At 41.7% G+C, this 18,593-nt stretch overlaps 1 protein-coding gene across 1 annotated transcript in view; it reads right to left on the reverse strand.

The window, feature by feature from the left end:
• Positions 1-10,517: 10,517 nt before the first annotated feature.
• Positions 10,518-18,593, reverse strand: part of PTEN (phosphatase and tensin homolog) — a 72,810-nt gene continuing 64,734 nt past the window's right edge. The window contains exons 7-9 of the mRNA XM_043980434.1: positions 15,484-15,650; positions 13,538-13,765; positions 10,518-11,617 (exon numbers count right to left, since the gene is read on the reverse strand). Of these exons, the coding sequence (XP_043836369.1) occupies positions 11,432-11,617; positions 13,538-13,765; positions 15,484-15,650 (581 nt within the window). The 3' untranslated portion in view covers positions 10,518-11,431. The remainder of the gene's footprint in view (positions 11,618-13,537; positions 13,766-15,483; positions 15,651-18,593) is intronic.

Here is an 18,593-nt window from a genome sequence, read left to right on the forward strand (position 1 = left end):
CACTTTTCTCAACAAAGGAAAGAGAAGATTAATAAACTGACCATGCAACTTAAAGAAGTTGAAAACCAATCAATTGATGACCCTCAACTAAACATTAAAATAAAAATCTTGAAAATCAAGGAAAATATTAACAAAATCTGAAGCAAAAAAAGCTATTAAAAGTAAAACTGGGGCAGCTAGATGGCGCAGTGGATAGAGCACCGGCCCTGGAGTCAGGAGTACCTGAGTTCAAATCCGGCCTCAGACACTTAACACTTACTAGCTGTGTGACCCTGGGCAAGTCACTTAACCCCAACTACCTCACTAAAAAAAAAAAAAAAAGTAAAACTAGGAGCTGTTTAAAATATATAATAGACATACTATTAGCTAATTTGATTTCTTCTAAAAAAACAAAACTAAATTACCAGTATCAAAGTGAAAAAAAAAAGAAATTCACAACCAATGATGAGAAAATAAAAGAAATTATTAGAAACTCTTTTCTAATTACATCCCAGTTTCAATTATATGCCAATATAACCGATAAGCTAAAGGAAATTAATATTTAGAAAACTACAAAATTCCCACATTAATAGAACAAGAAACAGAAGACAATCCAATCTTAGAAAAAGAATTTGAACAAGCCATAAATGAATTCCCAAAGGAAAAAAAATCCCAGGACCTGATGGATTCCCAAGTAAACTCTAATAAACATTTTAAGAACAATCAATTCCAATAGCAAAAAGCTGATTAAAAAAAGTTAGAAAGGGGGCACTACCAAATTCCTTCTATGATCCAAATAATCTTGATGCCTAAACCAAGGAAAACCAAAACAGAGAAATAAAACTATAGACTAATGAATTTCAGTGTAAAAAATTTAACTAAAATTTCAGAAAGCAGACTCTAGCAATTTTTAATAAAGGATATACACCATGACCAAGTTAATTTTACATCAGGAGTGTAGGGCTGGTTCAATATTAGGAAAACAATATAATCGACCATATTAATAAGGAGAAAAACAGAAATCATGTTCTTGTATCAACAGATACAGAAAAAGCTTTCAACAAGATACAACATCCATTCCCAGTTTTTAAAATTTAAAGTATAGGAATAATTGGATCCTTCATTTGTATTATGGATAATTTCTGTCTAAAGTCAAGAGCCAGAATTATCAGTCATGGGAAGTAGTGCATTTTTCCAATAAGAACAGGAGCAAAACAAGGATGTCCATTATCACCATTAATATTTGATATAGTTCTAGAAATGCAAAGTGTAGTGATAAGAAAAAGAAATTGAGGAAATAACCAGAGGCAAAGAAGAAACAAAATAATTATTGCCTTTTGCAGATAATTTGATGGCTTCCTTAAAGACTCCTAGTCAACTAAAAATTAAGTGAAACAGTAACTTCAACAAATTTTCAGGCTATGAAGTAAACCCATAAAAACCATCAGCACATCTACATATTTCCAACAACACTTATAACTACTGAAAGTATAAAATACTTGGGAGTCCACTGTTGGACACACACAGGAACTATATAAATACAACTATAAAAGAGTTCTATAAGAAAAAATACAGCTCTAAATAGTTGGAGATGTATTAATTGGTTGTGATTAGGTTGAATCAATGTAACAAAAATGAAAATACTCTCTAAATTAATTTACTTATTCAGTGTTACGTGCCCCTCCCCATACCCCAAGGGAAAACAAAATTCAAAGGATTATTTAATAGTTTTAAAAAATAACAAAATTCATCTGGAGAAACAAAAGTTCTAGGACCTCAAGGGAAATAATATGCAGAAGTAAATGAGCACAGTAACCTAATATTTGATAAATCCAAAGACTGATTTTATTGGGATAAGAACTCAATTCTACAAAAACTGTTGGGAAAACTAGAAATCAGTCTGGTAGAAACCAAAGATTAACATGTTATACCATATACCAAGGTAAGCTCCAAATGGATGGAGAGTTCAATGACAGCATAAACAAATTGGAGAAGAAATTACCCATCAGATCTATGGATGGCGAAGTTTGTAACTAAACATGAGGGGATCACAGGAGGTAAAATGGACAATTTTGATTAAATAAAGGTTTTGCAAAAATAAAAGTATATGGCAAAAATTAGAAAAGCAGCAAACTGGGGGAAAGCTTTTCAGTAAGTTTTTCAAGTAAGTCTCATTTCTAGGCATATAGAGAACTGACTCACATTTTTGAGGCTAAGAGACATTCTCTAATTAATAAATGGTTAAAGGAAAGGAATAGGCAATTTTCAGAGGAAGAACTCTAATATATCAAATCAGATGGAAAAATGCTTTAAGTCATTAGTACAGAAACACAAATTAATATTTTGAGGGACTACCTCACATCCATCAGACTGCCAAAGCTGTGCAAAAAACAAATACACATACACAAGGAAAATGACAAATGCTGGAGGGAGTTGTGGGAAAACAGGTTCATGAGTGTAATACTGGTGGAGCTGTGAACTAGCCCAGACATTCTGGAAAGCAATTTGGAATTATGCCCCCCAAACAATTAAACTGCATACCCTTCAACCCAGAGATACTGATACTAAGTTTACAACCAAAGTGAGCAAAGACGGAAAGGAATCACATGTACAAAAACACTAATAGCAATTCTTTTTATGATCTCAAAGATTTAGGGAAGGGCTGACCAAATTGTGGTATATGAATGATGGAATATTATTAGGCTGTAAGAAATGAAGGGAATAGTTTCAGAGAAACCTGAGAAGACTTGTATGAACTAATGCAAAGTGAAGTGAACAGAACAATTTATACAGTAACACCAGTATTGTAAAGACAATTTAGGAACTCTGATCAAAATGACAAACGACCACACTTCCAGAGAACTCATGATGAAACATGCTTTCTACCGCCAGAAAGAAGTGGAGTGTAGTCTGAGATGTAGTGGGGGATTGGGGTGGGCGTTGGAAGAAACATGACTAACTTAGGGATTCCTTTTACTTAGACTATACATGTTTGTAATGGGTTTTATTTTTCTTGCTTTCTCAATGGGGGAGGGAAGGGATTCAGAGCTCAAAGTGAATTTTAAAATCCCCAATTCATTGTATCATTTTTTTCTTTCTATAAGATCATAGACTTGGAGCTGGAAGAGGATCTTAAAGGTCACCGAGTCCAAACCTCATTTTACAGATAAAAAAAACAAACAAACCAAAACCAAAACCAAGAGGCCCAGACGTGTCATGGTATCTTGTCCAGGGTGACCAGGATTTCAACCCAAGTCTTCTTGATTCCATGTCTAGCACTCTTAAAAGGTTATACCGTACTGCCTTCTTCATCAAAAATTTAATTCTTTTAAATGCATAATTTTAAGAAGTTTGTTCCATTTTGAAGGTCTTGGGGGGAAATTTCTGTGTGAACTTATTTTCATTTTTATTCATCACTGGGAAAATGAGACGAAATACACATCTTTAAAAAAATCAAATTTTGGCATAACTAAGTTCTAAAAATATATTTAAAGCATATGTTCGATGACAATTTTAGATAAGAAACAACTAACTCTACCTTTTGTATAGTATCTATGACCTAAAGCTCATAGGTCAACTAGGCTGGGCCAGCTTTCCTTTTCCTTTCTCCGGGGACGATGGGGCTTAAGTGAATTGCCCAGGGTCACACAGTAAGTGTCAAGTGTCTGAGACCGGATTTGAACTCAGGTCCTCCTGAATCCGGGGCCAGTGCTTTATCCACCATGCCACCTAGCTACCCCTTTCCTTTTTCTTTTTAAAAGTTTTTGCTAAAAATGTCAAATGTACCTGAGTATGATGCAATACAAAGAGCATCAAACTGGGAGTCCAAAAACCCGTGTTAAAATCCTGGCTTTGCTGCTTACAAATGTGGTCTTGGTTCACTCACTTAGCCCCGATGGGCCTCAGTTTCCTCAGGTGTCAATTAAAGACAGTAGACTGAATGATCTTACTGCATACCCTTTGGCAAGGCTGTTAAATGGGAACAAGAACTGAAAAGTTAAAATCTCTGCCAAAAGGGAAGGTTAAATGACCCAATTCAGACAGTCACTGATTAAGAAGAGAAAAATAAAAGGGTAGAGGAGTTTTAACTTCCATGTACGCAAGGGGAGCCCAAATATCCTCATTGAAAAGAATTCCATACTAGCAAATAGATACATGTCCATGACGAGCTGCACAGAAGACGTGTCATTTCTAAACTTTCAAAAAGGTGTTTAAACATTAATTTCTGGGGGCGGCGAGGTGGCGCAGAGGATAAAGCACTGGTCCTGGAGTCAGGAGGACCTGAGTTCAAATCTGGCCTCAGACACTTGACATTTACTGGCTGTGCGACCCTGGGCAAGTCACTTAACCCCAATTGCCTCACACACACACACACACACAAACACAAATTAATTTCTGAGTCAACTTTATCACTTTGGGGAGGGGAGTCTACCAAAATTCAAAAGATACTATGACACATATGAACAATAACGTAAAAACTGTAAAACAACACAAGGTGGTCACAATAAATCTCTTAAAACTCTTGTCTACCTAAGCTGCTTCAATACTTAACTTTCATTCATTTCATTGCTAATGTTCCTGATTCTATGAACTGGGGAGGCAGTCTGTGTAATCCTTAATTATGGAAGAGCTGACTATGACAAGGGCATTCGGGTATCACATTTACCATAACAGAAAGTGTAATCAATTTCAGGCCCAAAGGAAAATAATTCATTCAAGGAATGTTTGCTAAAGTTTTAAACTGAAATAGGAAAGGTCACAAACAGGAGGATGACTGGAATTTAAGAATACTGCTAAGGATCAAGTTGTGGTCATCAATAGCAGGATGAGAATTTTTATTTCAAAGCAAAATCATAACATCCACTTGTAAAGCACATGGACAAAGAAAGGAAATATTTATCACCGTATATGTTCCCTTGTCATCTGAGGCACCTTGTCTTTCTAACCTGAAGTCAAAGACTATTACAGTGATAGTCTAGCTTATATGAATTTCTTTTGAAGTTGTAAGAGGAAAAAAAATCCTCTTGTAGACTGAATCATTATATACTGAACGATTATTTGGGTTAAAAAAAAAGCAGCAAAGTTGAGCTTTTATTTTTTCCATTCCACAGAGAAGAAAAAAAGAGATTGAAGTGAACTGCTTGTCCGATACTTTAAATTATCCATATTTACCTGGCTGAAAGTTTAATTTTGTTAAAAAACAAACCATACTTTCCAGCTATACCTGTTAAAAATTCAAAAGTACAATTATTTTGTTGTAAAAATATTACACAAGATTGAAAAATTCAATGTAGAACCATCGAGCTTCATCTAAAACATCTGGTTTCTGGTGCTACTTTTTAGCTAAGAGCACAGCAAAAATATTCATCAACTGTCCATAATTAGCCTGTTTACAATCTTAAAACACTTCAAGATTTCTTTAGCTTAAATAACCAATAACCAAATCACCCAATCTCTCGTTAGCTGCACGACTAACCTGACAAATCACAGCGAGCTTGCACGAATGACTGCGTAATCTTGGGAAAGTGCAGGGGAAAGCAGTGTTTAAGTCAGAGGCCAGCCACCCTAAGAAGCAAGAGGCGTCTCCTTTTTAGGGTGAGCTACCATTATCACGTCGCTGTCCTGTGTCCAGGCTTTGTCACTTCGTTTTACCCACAGCTGGGAAAATTCTGTCCTTGGCCTTGGCCCCAATTGTAAATGTATAAGAATGCCACCAAGTATATATGTGTGTGTGTCTGTGTGTCTGTGTGTGTGTGTGTCTCTCTCTCTCTCACACACACACACACACACACACACACACACACACCTTTGTGGGAGAGGCCAGTAATATTCTGATAAGCTATTTAACAAAAATGTTTCTGGGCTAACGCAAAAAAACATGGTAAAAATCTGGATTTACATTCGAAACTTTAAAACTATGAATTCAATATTGTATTGGCTGTGAAGTAGGAAGGTATCACAAACCTACACGTTTTACTGCATTTCAGCCCCTAATTAGATTGCTATTCCCAATATCATGCTACATTCTTACCTCTCTATCCCAAGAATTGATTTGGGAGGCGAGGGGGGGGGAGTGAGGAAGAAGATGGCCTCAACCCTAAGAGAGATGCTAATCAAAACAGCCTGGAGATCTCACACCATTCTGCAAATTGGCAAAGAGAATAAGGATAGGAAATCAATGTTGGAGGGGTTACAGGAAGGTAACAATTGTGAATTTTGCAACTAAAGTCACCAAAATGTCCATATTCTTTGATTTAGAGGTACCATCACCACCTCTCATCCAAATAGGCTATTCATTGATAAGAAGTCCTCATTTATAGCAGCATTTTTGTGATACCAAAAAATTGGAAACAAAGTAGATTGCCCATCAAATGGGGAATGTTGAAACAAACTGTGATACATGAATGTCTGAAATTATTGTGCTATAAGAAATGACAAATAAGGATGAATACAGAGAGAAGCATGCAAAGATCTACATGAACTACTGTAAAGTAAGCAGACCAAGAATGATATATACAACAGTCAATTAAAAAAAAAAACACTAAAAAAATCAAGTGAACATTGCATTATTACAAAGAATAAGTATGGCTCCATGGAAGAGATATAAAGACATCCCCACTGTACCCCTTTACAGAGGCGAGAGGTCCATGAGTGTTGTGGTTGTTGTTTTCAGTCATGGCCAACTCTTCAGGACCCCATTTGCGGTTTTCTTGGCAGAGATATGGGAGTGGTTTGCCATTTCCCTCTCCAGTTCATTTTACAAATGAGGTAAACAGGGTGACATGACTTGCCCAGGATTACACAGCTAGTGTCTGAGACCAGATTTGAATACAGTACACATATTTTTATACTTTCTCAACATGTTGCTTATGCTTATGCTTTTTTCTTTTTTTTGTCTTTAAGAATTTTAAAATGTCTTTCCCCATACTTACACACTATCCTTTAACTGGCTACCAGATAGTATTAGCCAAAAGTTATAATTAAACCATTTGTCCACCAAGTTCAAGATGAGTAGCACAACCTACTGAAATACTGCTTGTTGAAGTCTTTTTGGTGAAACTAAATATAAAACCTAAAATGGTTTCATGATTCCAGCCAACTAAAACTAGAACCCTTTTGACTTTCCCCAAGTCTTTGGAAATTTGCACAACACCAGTGATTTTTAAGTTCCAACAAACACAGCGATGGTCCTTGAAGATTACACAGCATACATTACCAGCTAGCATGCATGCCTAGCCATACCTATCGTAAAGTCTGTAAAGAACTTTAAGTTGTAGTTTTCTGATTTGAGCCTCACAACAACCCTGTGAGGTAGGTACTACGATTATCTGATTTTTATAGATGAGGAAATGAGGCAGAGGTGAAGTGACTTGCCTAGGATTACCCCAACAGTGTGTGGGACAGGATTTGAACTCGTCTTCCCAAGTCCAAGTCCAATGCTTTCATCTCTGTGACACCAAGCTGATAGGGCTGGAGATACACAAAGAGCTGGTAGTTTGACAAGTGTCTATCTAAGAGAATAATTCCATTTCCACAGAATCCTCAGACCACTAACTGCCTGTGTTCCCCATGCAAGCAGTGTTAGTTCATTCCCTAATGTTCCCATACCTAAGAGACTTCAATGCCCAAACCACATACTCTAGACAAATATTGGAAACTATCAAGCCTGATCCAAACACACACACACACAGATAGTCCTTCAAACCGTCAGCACTCCCCACCCATTCCGTGGGGCTCTTCAAGACGTTTAGACCCAGGACATCACCAAGACCACTCCTGGGGCACAGAAGACTTCTGCTGGACACCAGCAAAATCACAGATGGCTCAAGCAGGAAGTGCCAGACAGGGCTTGTTTTTTTCTTTCCTGTTTTTACAACAAATTTTAAAACTGAAGAGATCATCAATCCATTCTTGGGCTGAATGGCCTCAAAAAAGGTGGAGAGGGGCGGGGGAGAGGAGAGAACACCCAGACACAAACTGTAGTTTAACGTGACGACCCTTTCCTGGGACACTGGTGTATTTAGAATTCTTTTCCAACTGGAACAGAAAGAAAAGTGCTTCTATCTAAAGCCTCCTCTCCACTCCTGTCTTTAGCTGAGGCCTACTGTACTTTGTAAATATACCCTACCTCACTGGGTTAACCCATCATTTAAAACTCCAAATACATTAGCAATTTAAGTTCAAAATGCTCACTTAATAAAACACCCACACAGCGACAAGAATGAGACTTTAATCAGTTTTAAGTGGAGTTTATAACACTAAGAGATAAAGGGTTAACAAACACAATAACAAATGGACATTTGATTGGTATGAGGCATTAATTATCCTGTACACATCGTATGGTGGTGGTTGTGTGTCCTCAGGGCATCGCATTACACACGGAGCCACTGAGGCACAGCGCTAGAGTATCTCAAGAGGCTGAATCCAAGTAAGGCTGTTGAACAGACTGGACTTTGTTAGGATATATACTCTATAGGGAAACAGACTGACAATGTGAGCGGGCAGAGTAGAGGCCCCTCGGAAGCCCCCGTGCCAGGGCCTGGCTCCACCCCTTCCATCTGCATGCAGGACGCGCTCTAACAGTATTTAAAGGTGAACGAGGCACTTGGTGGCAACCACAGCCATCGTCAACATATTGCACACGTTTTCTAGAACCAAAACATGGACCTTGCACCCTCATTTAATTGTTTAAAGCTGAAACGCCTGAGGCCGCCTGTCAACTCCATGGAGGTACACAGCCTGCGCCACAGCCAATCATCTTTATGCTCTCTGTTCAACTGCCCTTTGAGAATGGAGGCAAAAAGGGGTGGGGGGGGGCGGTGGGGAAGGGCTCCAGGTGACTGGGGACGGCCCAGGGCCCAGTGGGGAGCTCTGTGGAAAGGGATGGATGCCTTCAAGTAATTTCAGACATGGAAGCTGCTGCACATCCAGAAAGTTTAAGCATACAGTCCAGAAACTCAAAGAGATGAGCTACAGAATGCATCTCAGGCTACTTGTGAATACTGTCATAAATAAAGTTTTCATAAGGACTCAAAAAACCTTTCAGTCGTAGGAATTCTTGTCAAGTTCTATGGGGATGGTAACTGAAATAAAGTATAGGAGAGTATTATAATATATATTTATATATATAATATATATATATAATGCCATTTTTCCATTTCCAATGACTACACCATAAAATGTAAGCAAGGCTTCTCAAAAATGTGGAAACATTCAGAACTGAAACGCTCATTCAGACCTTCACGTTCCAAAGGAAAAGGAAATAGAGTGCAAAAGCCCATTAGAATGTCATCACTTCCAAGCCAGTCCTCAGTGGAACCTGCTGGAACAAGACAAATTCAACTGGAATGTCTTGAGCCCAGAACTGGAGCGAACAGTGTCAATAACTAAAGTATTTTAAAGCGTGAACACTGAATTTAGTCAGCACTGCTTGTTTTGGTGAGTGGGGGGAGCCCAATTTCGTGTGTCTATCTCCGGGGTAACTATCTCCTGCTGGTCAGGTTCACCAGTCTCTCTTGGGAGCGCCAAAGCAGTAATTGTTTTTTGTACATAAAGATAATTAAATATAAATGTGTAAATCATAAGGGAGGGGGGAATTAATCATCACTCTGCTGAATGAAAGTGACCAACAGATATCAATAGTGTTGCATGATTTACCAAGATTCTTTAGATGACAGCCTGCCAAATCTCATTACCATCCAAACTCTACAAATGCTGCCGGACTAGGCCGAATGCATTCTAAATTCAATACATTAATGAGGTCAGACCACAGCTAATGAACAATGTCAGCACCAATGAGTTAATTAAAATGGGATTTTACATCAGAAAGAAATGTTATTCAAATGTTCTTAAGATAAAAGTATAGTTTGAAGTACGCCAAATTTCTGGAAAAAAAATTTAAACAGCATCCTCCCATCTGCTATACCCTACCAGTTGTTCCCTGATGATCTCCTGGAGTCTGGGCACGCTCACTCGCTACATGGCAATATCCAAAAGGGAAGCGCAAGCCCTCCTTCCGACTAGAGCTCTCCCACAAATGAGACATACAACACTGCCAGTTTAAACAGAAATCAATTCTCTGAATAGCCAACAAACACTGTGTGATCAGGAGGAGACACATTCCTTACAGCTGGGCAGTGCCGAGAAGTTCCTTGTTTCCTGTTTACCGTGTGTCATGGTCTTTCTTAATATATAAATATTCTAGGTGCTAAGTATTCTTCAAGTAAAATTCCCTAACAGTTAATGACATTAAAAAAAGTGTGCAAAACTGCAAAACTCCTGGCGATAGAATGTGTGTGGTCCAAGGGCAGAACAGCTGACAGCTAGGTGACTGAATCAATGCACCGTGAGTCTCTGGTCTCACTCACTGGGGAATCTCCAAGGGGAATTTTCGGTGCAGCGTCACAACCGCGTTCCTGTGTAAGGAGGACGCAGCTTGCAGGCAGCATGTGAAGCAGCCGCCGCAGGGAGGTGAGCTGGGGGCTGATGTGTGGACTAACAACCTCTGACCTTTAGCACTGGCCTCGATTACATGGGGGGGGGGGGGGGGGGGGGGGAGAACAGTGGGGACAAGCGGGAAAGCACATCTCAGAGAGCACTGTCAAGGTTTTCATCGTGGTGTTTTGTCTCCAGCCTCCACATTTGTATGGTGAAGTCATTGTTGCTGTGTTTCTTCTTAGCTAGGACCCCCCTTCGGCTTAGACCCCTCACCTATGGGGCTCTAGGATGTTGTGGAAGGTTCATTCCTGTACCCCTAATACAGAATCACTCCTTCTAGCTGCCTTTTCTAGCACCAATATGCTTAAAAAAATAAAATGCACAAACAACAAGCAGTGAGAGCGGCCAATTTCTCCAATGTCCAGGATGAATGACTGTAGCATGCTAAAGAAAGGTGCCTGTAGAACAGCTGGAGATGGTACCTGGTCTCGAGTCCAGCATCAAGAGATTCCTTTCTGAGCATTCTTTCCACTCCCCTAAGCCCAATCCACGCCATCACAACAGAGTCAAACCCTTGGGAAACTCCTCGCCACCAATGGCAGCCCTATCTGTCACCGCGTGAGTGCGAAGGGGCAGGCTGTGAACCGGGACAGCTCGGGAGGGGACAGAACACAGAGGGACATCCCTACGCATCACACACCAGGTCTGCCTCCACTTGTATAAAACTGGAAAAAGGGAAAGTGCCATCTTTATTTTTCCTAATTGAAATTGTAAGTGTCCTTTGAACACAAAATGTATATACAGGTGATAGCGAGGCAGCCTCCTTCCCACAGGCCGGGACGAGCGACGCGCGCCTGCCGCCGCTGGAGAGGCCCCGGCCAAACCGGCCGGGGAAAGGTCGCTGTTCCTACCACTGGTCAGCTGATACAATGTCCTATTGCCATTTAAAAAAAGGTCCTTTTTCAGGTTCTTCAAGTGTCTCTGATATTTTTTCCCTCTTGATAAAAAAACATCTTCAGACTTTTGTGATCTGTGTGTGCTGATCTTCATCAAAAGGCTCATTCTCCGGGTCAGAGTCAGTGGTGTCCGAGTATCTATAATGGTCAGGCTCATTGTCACTAACGTCCGGGGTGACCGACGTGGAGCTGCTGGCCTCTGGGTTTGATGGTTCTTCTACGGTTTTTGTGAAGAAAAGCTTTACCTGGAAGACAGAAAACAAAAGCAAACCCTCCGTGAAATCCATGATGCGAACAGCCGGCAAGGAGCCGGCACTGTCTCTGCAATGGTAGGTCCCTGCTTCAGAGGGAAGCAGTGGCTTCCTGACTCGGTCACTCAACCCCACCCTGGCCGCTGCCTGTACCGGTGGACGGCGGACACTCTTCCACATGCTGAGAATGGAGAGAACACAACTATCTTTTTTTACAAGCACGGAATTCTAACATGTTCTTAGTACTGAAACGCATTGAGATGAATGATAACCGAGTGTTCATTTATTAGCCTTTTAAACCTCAGAATTAAATGATGCTGAGCGCTAGGCAAGCCATCCCAGCATGCACATGGGCCGCGGTCTCGAGGTTCATTCACCACCTGCGGATGCTCCGTATGGGAACTCAAAATCACTTTGCCATAAAGACAGATACACGTGGTGCTTACATTCCCAGACTTACCAAAGTAACCCATGACATAGCTGAAAGGACACATTTTTACAGTAAACAAAGAGAGCAGAATTATGTTCTTGAAAAGCAGAAAAGCAATACAATTATGAGGTTATTGTGAATGCCAGACTGAAGGAAAACAGTGCATAAAGAAGTCAAGGGAGCTTGACTATGGAGAGACTTCTCTAAAGGAGCTGTTAAGAGAGGGAGGTGGCATGGTGCAGAAGACTGCACCCTGACACTGAAATCATTAACACCTGGATTCAAATCCTATATCAGACCCTAAGAAGCTGTGCCGACCTAGGCAAGTCACTTAACCTTTGCACGCCTCCATTTTATTCTCTATAAAAGTCTACCGTCCCTCCCAGCTCTAAGTCTATAAACCTATGGGGGGTGGGGGGGGGGATGGGAAGAGAGGTGGTGCACAAGCAGGATAATGGCTCTTCCTTGACACAGGGACATCATTAACAATAAAGAGCCTTAGTCCCTTTATAACTTGTGAGGCTCAGAAATGAAAGAAGGGAAAAGAAGCAAAGAGGAAAACGGAGACAAGTGATGGATGAGAAGCACAAGCAAGGAAAGTGGAGGAGCAACAGGCTGAACGCCAAGTGAAGCAGCCCCAGCCACGAGAAATTTTGGGACCAAGGGGATCTAGTGGAACAACGGCACTGGGGGGGGGGGGACAGCCAGTGCAAGGCTGGAGACACACCAGGTAGTCACTGGAGCTCTCAGCTAGTTCCCAAAGTTTAGATCTCAGGGCCCCTTTACTCCCATAAAAACTGAGGACCCCCCAAGTTTCAGTTTTTATGGGTGACATCTACTGATATAGCCCTTGTTTGTATTATCACAGAACTAGTTTTGACACCGTAGATCCCCTGAAGAGTCTGAGGGACCCCAGGAATGGGGAGAGGAAGGGCTTTCTGAGCACCGCCAACATCAAGAACGGCTGTCTGTGGTGAGAAGCCTCCCTGAACTCGGCTCCCCAGTGCTCCTGCCACCCCATCCCTGAGCGGAGCCATGGCAGGACTGCGGGCATGCCCTTCTGCTCTGTCTGATGGATGTAGCTTACACAGGCCCGGTACACTTAGTAGTAACACTGCACACAGATTCTGCCTAGAAGAGACCTGAGGTCATCTAATTTCATCTGTCTCTTTTACAGATGGGGTAGGGGAGTCTGGAGAAATTAAGTCACTTGCTGAAATTACACAGGTTATCGGTGGACAAATCAGAATCTCAGCTCAAGGTCTTAACTGAAATGGATGCTTCTCTCCTCTGCATCACACACACCACTTCCAATCTTAAATACTGAATTTGTTGATAATTAACATGTTTACATTCCTTCTTTAGAAATTCCTCAAGAACTGGATACACATTAATTTTTAAACCATCTCCATACCTCAATCTAAAAGGAATTGAAGTAATTCCTTGATTTATGTCTAAGTTTAAACAAACAAAGATTTACTGACCTTAAAGTTTGGAGAAAAGTATCTGTTGGCCTTGTCTTTATTCGCTTTGTCAAGATCATTTTTGGACAACGTGAGTATGAGATATTCCTTGTCGTTATCTGATCGCTCGGCACTGCAAAAGCTATCAATCTCCTGATCACCACAAAGACTTCCATTTTCTACTTTGTCTGAGTTTTCCTCTGGTCCTGGTATGAAGAATGTATTTACCCAAAAGTGAAACATTTTGTCCTAAAAAACAAAAACAACTTATAAGTTTGTTTACCAACAATTGATGTAAAAAGAAAACATCTCACACACACACACACACAAAACCCTCTGCCACCAGGGCACAGATAGCTCTCCACATAATATTTAGGACAAAGGTTAAAAACACTAATGCTTTAGGACTCATAGATGATACTACGTCTTCATCCCTTAGCCATTTTCATTGTCAAGCATTAGGATTTACAGTAATTTATTATGCTTTCCTAGGATGATGCTACAATGTCCCCCTCACTTCTCTTTTCTGTCCACCCCTCCCCTACCAAATACGCACAAACGCACAGCCCGAAGCAGCTGTTCCATGACTGCCTTTGGTGGTCAAAGCCCCTTGGGGCACAAATACCTTGGCACGTCTTCACCCCCAGAGTGAAAGGTGAGCTCTCTCATTTCTGACTCCCCATGACATTTCTGTCAGGACAATCGCATGCTGGCCTGAACCTTGCTAGACTCAGGGACAAGGGCCTGGCCTATATCCCCCTTTGCCGTCCCTCCCAGCCCAACAACCCCATCGATTTTCAGAAAATGGTGCAGTGAGTTGCTCAATGAGCCAATAAGTCAGTGACTAGTCTTAATTTCTTAGACCCTTGATAAGAGAACATATAATTCTCACAGATTCCCAGGCTGTCTGTCTGGTATTTCTATCACTCAAAAGGTAAGGTGCTCCCTCCTCTACGCTGCCGTTCCCCTCTGCCCATCATAGCCAAATGCTGGCAGCAAGCAGGGAAGACTCATCTAAGAGAACATCACGTGCCCATTTTGGGCGGCAAAGGCTGACACGGAGTCATCCTGCACCTTTTCCAGTGGCCCGGAGGATGAGCCTGCTTAAGGGCCCCTCTGCAATCTCAGCCTTACATAGACTTCCCAGAAAAGTTTCCTGGAGTCTCAAACATTTCCTACTGCAGAGTAAGACACCATTGAACTTTCACTTATGTCACTTATGAGGAAAGCCTCATTCGAGTTCTAAGGAGCTTACGGAAATATGGATCATTGCATGGCTAGTCCCTGGCCAACTATACTCGGGACTGTAACATGTCCCAAGGGCACAAAACATCCTCTATGTTCACCTAAGCTTTCTAGCAGTGGAATTAAGATCTCCAGCGATTTCTATGATTTAAAATCTGGGCTTAAGTGAGATTTCACTTTTTGCTCTTACAAGGGGACAGTCCTAAAACAAGCCAAGGATTAAGGCGAGCTGAACCCTCTATCATAAGGTGTGCCCAACTTCAATGCTGCCAGCTACGAAAACTTTTTCAGAAGCTTCTTAGCCCGAAGAGGACTTAAAACAAAACAAAACTTAGAAAACCACTGCCATTACCCATTCGGCCTCACTTAATAAACCAAGGTTCTAAATGAGGGTCCATTTCGAATGGAGCTATGTGTGCTCCTGGCCCTATCCAAGGTCAGAAACATCTCCCTTTCTAAACAGGCCTGACCTCCCCCTTCCCTCCTCTTCCTCCACTTACTGCACCTTCCCCTACCGGCCAGCAGATCTCAAGCACTCTCTGGGGAGTGGAGAGAATGTCAAACGCCTCAATCCCCTCAAAGAGGAAGGCAGTGCAAATCGGTAATTAAGTCCTTAAACCCCCCAGACGAAGGAGAGGACAAGGCCACTCCTCACTCCTGCTCCCCTCCCCACCTCCCTGGCAGCCTGGGGACAATCTCCCAAATAAAGGCAAAGTGCAAACCTTCTTGAGCATCTTGTTCTGCTTGTGAAAGAACTCCACTTTGATGTCGCCGCACACCGGCAGAGGCTGGGGGAACTCGAAGTGCATGTACTTGTCTTCCCGCCTCGTCGGTCCTGAAGGTGACGTGTAGATCTTCACCTTCAGCTGACAGACCACGAACTGAGGATCTGTGTGGGGAGACAAGCAGGGGTCATTCCAGAGCCACCCAATCCAAACTCCCCAGCTGTCATCTCGAGCTTTTCCAACATGACCTTTCTGGAAGCAGCTACAGATGAAAGACAGTTCTCTCTGCTCCTCCCTTGTGGATATACAGTCTATTTCAATGCTCTGGTTTAATTAAAGTTTACTCCACTGAAAACAATCTGAAGATTCAATGTTTGTAAAAAACTCTAAAATGTTTTCAATACTCTAGAAGATTTCATTTCACAAAACAAAAGCAGTGTGGTGCCCTTGGGTCTCTATCCACGTCCTGCCACTAAAACCCTGGCTATATATCACTCGACCTTGCCGGGCATCAGTCTTCTGGATACATATTTCCTCTCACAAAATAAAGGGGTTTGTAAGATGAAAGGAATCATGGTGATTAAGACTGCTTAGTCTATTACCACAGCAAAATTTTACAAATAAGTTTTCTGAATGGCTGAAAGAAAATAACAATGAACACAATTAGAAATTTCTATAGAATGAAGATATGAAATCTGGGATGTTCTAAGAGCATAAACATAGGAACATTCTCTTTCCCTTTTTTTTCTTTTGGAGGCGATTGGGGTTAAGTGACTTGCCCAGGGTCACACAGCTAGTAAGTGTCTGAGACTGGATTCAACTCAGGTTATCTCCTGACTCCAGGGCCAACACCCTATTCACCAAGCCACCTAGCTGCCCCATACAAACATTTTCCAAAATATCAGCCACATTTCCCTTTAGCCCTAAGACTATTTTCTTCTTATTAGGTATATAAAAAGCCAGAACCCAAAGTAGGGAAAGCAGGGAGGGAGGATACATTAAGGGGGGAGAAGAGTTAACAATAAGCCACCAAAGAGTACAAATTGCAAAGAATGTTTTGTTAACATCTGCGGTGGTTGCAACCCATTTTATCCTGTTTTAAGATCACTCTGGCAAAATGTCGGGTTCTTTTTAAGGTGTCTCTTATGCTTACATGTATACAGCAACAGGTGAATCCACAAAAAGGAATGAAAAAAGAAAACAGAAACCGTATCAAATTCAAGTATGTAACTTTTAAAAACGCTTCCTTCTTTTAGTATGTTCAGTTTGTGAAAGTTCTTTTCTTCCTATTCTAGAGTTTAAATCTGTACTGTCAACAAAGAGAAAATGTCTATTAGGCAAATAGAAAGTTTCCTCTCATGATAGAGGAATTCCAAACTAAATTATTTTGGGGAGGGAAGCTCACCATTTAAGAAAGCAAAGGAGACAGAGAGAGACAAAAGACAGGAAAAAAGAGAGAGATGGAGAGCGACAGAAACTGTTTCTTTCTTTGCTGAAATCCAGACAGGTAAAGTGCTTAGTTCCCATTGGTTTGGCCCTGTTTTAATTAACACCCCCCCACACACCCAATTTTCAAAAGAATCCAAAGGCCTTAAAAACAGGATTCAAGGAAAATGGATTCATTTTGAAACAATAAAGTAGAAAGAAAGTAGGTGCCCATCGACTGGAGAATGAATAAAAAATTGCATATAAATTTAATGGAATATTATTGAATCATAAGAAATTATGAATATGAAAAACTCACATAAACACAGAAAGCCTCATATGAAATAATGTAGGCAAAGCAGAACCATTTATACAATGACCACAAGAATGCAAAAGTCAAACAACATGGAAAGATTTCAGAAATCTAAGCAATAAACTCCTCAAACTGATCAAAAATAGGTTAGGACTAGGGGCAGCTAGGTGGCACAGTACCTGAGTACTCAGGAGTACCTGAGTTCAAATCCCGCCTCAGACACTTAACACTTACTAGCTGTGTGACCTTGGGCAAGTCACTTAACCCCAACTGCCTCACTAAAAACAAACAAACAAAAAAATAGGTTAGGACTGGCTAAGCTGATCTGAGAATTATCAACACAGAAATAAATGAATCTGTGGAATGTGATGAACTCATCAAGTGAGATGATGCAGAGGGCCCAGAATAGCATGAAGGACCCAGGGCATGATCTGGAGGAGGATCGGTCAGAGAGGGAGGAGGAGACTGGGGTGGGGGTGAGAAGGTGTCCAGAAAACCGAGTGAGAAGAGAACATCCAGGAGGACAGAGTGATCCACAATATCCAAGGCTGGATTTGGTGATCTGCTCACCTGAGAGAACAGTTATTGGAGTGAGGCCAGGATGCAGACTGCAAAAAGCTGAGAAGGAGAGACAGGGAAGAGGAAGCACCAATTGTGGATGGCCTTGGGAGAAGAGATGTGAGCCACAGCTAACAGGAGGGCATGGTACCAGGTCGGAGCTTGAGGATGGAGGAGACAAGGGTCTGTTTGGAGACACTGGGGAAGCAGTCAGGAGTCTGGGAGAGACTGAAGATTGGGGAGTATGTGTGTGGGGGGAGGGGTTGCCAGCTGGAAGAGATGGAATAGAACACATGTGATAGTAGAGGGCTTGGACTGATGGGAGATAAAGAGGGGACTCTTGGCATCCATTTCTTCAGTAAAACATGAGACAAGGTCCCTGGCTGAGAGGGTCTAGAGGAGCCACTGTGGTGGGACAGGGGGTTGCTCTGGTCCAGGGGGACCCAGGTAGGATTACACCACATTAATTTGTAGGGCATCCAATCAGCATGGGCAGAAGATTGTCGGAGCATCCAAGGCTGAGGCTTGGCAGGGCAAGTTTGAAGAGATGCTAAGCCGCCCAAGGGACTTGGAGAGAAAAGGACAGTGTGGTGTTGAAATGGTGCCCAGTGGCAGCCAGCGCAAAGGGCTGGGCAAGAACCAAGGGGAAGAGGAGCGGAAGGTGGTGATGAGGACAAAGAACAGGATTTGGGGTCACAAGGCAGAGGGTGAAACAGAAGACAACAGACTGTGATCAGGAGAGGGAGTTTCTGACAGAAAAGGGAAACACTTGGTGGGGAGGGTGAGAGCAACTCCCCAAGCCCAAAAGACA

This window comes from Dromiciops gliroides, chromosome 2 (genome assembly GCF_019393635.1).
Source record: "Dromiciops gliroides isolate mDroGli1 chromosome 2, mDroGli1.pri, whole genome shotgun sequence".
NCBI lineage: Eukaryota > Metazoa > Chordata > Mammalia > Microbiotheria > Microbiotheriidae > Dromiciops > Dromiciops gliroides.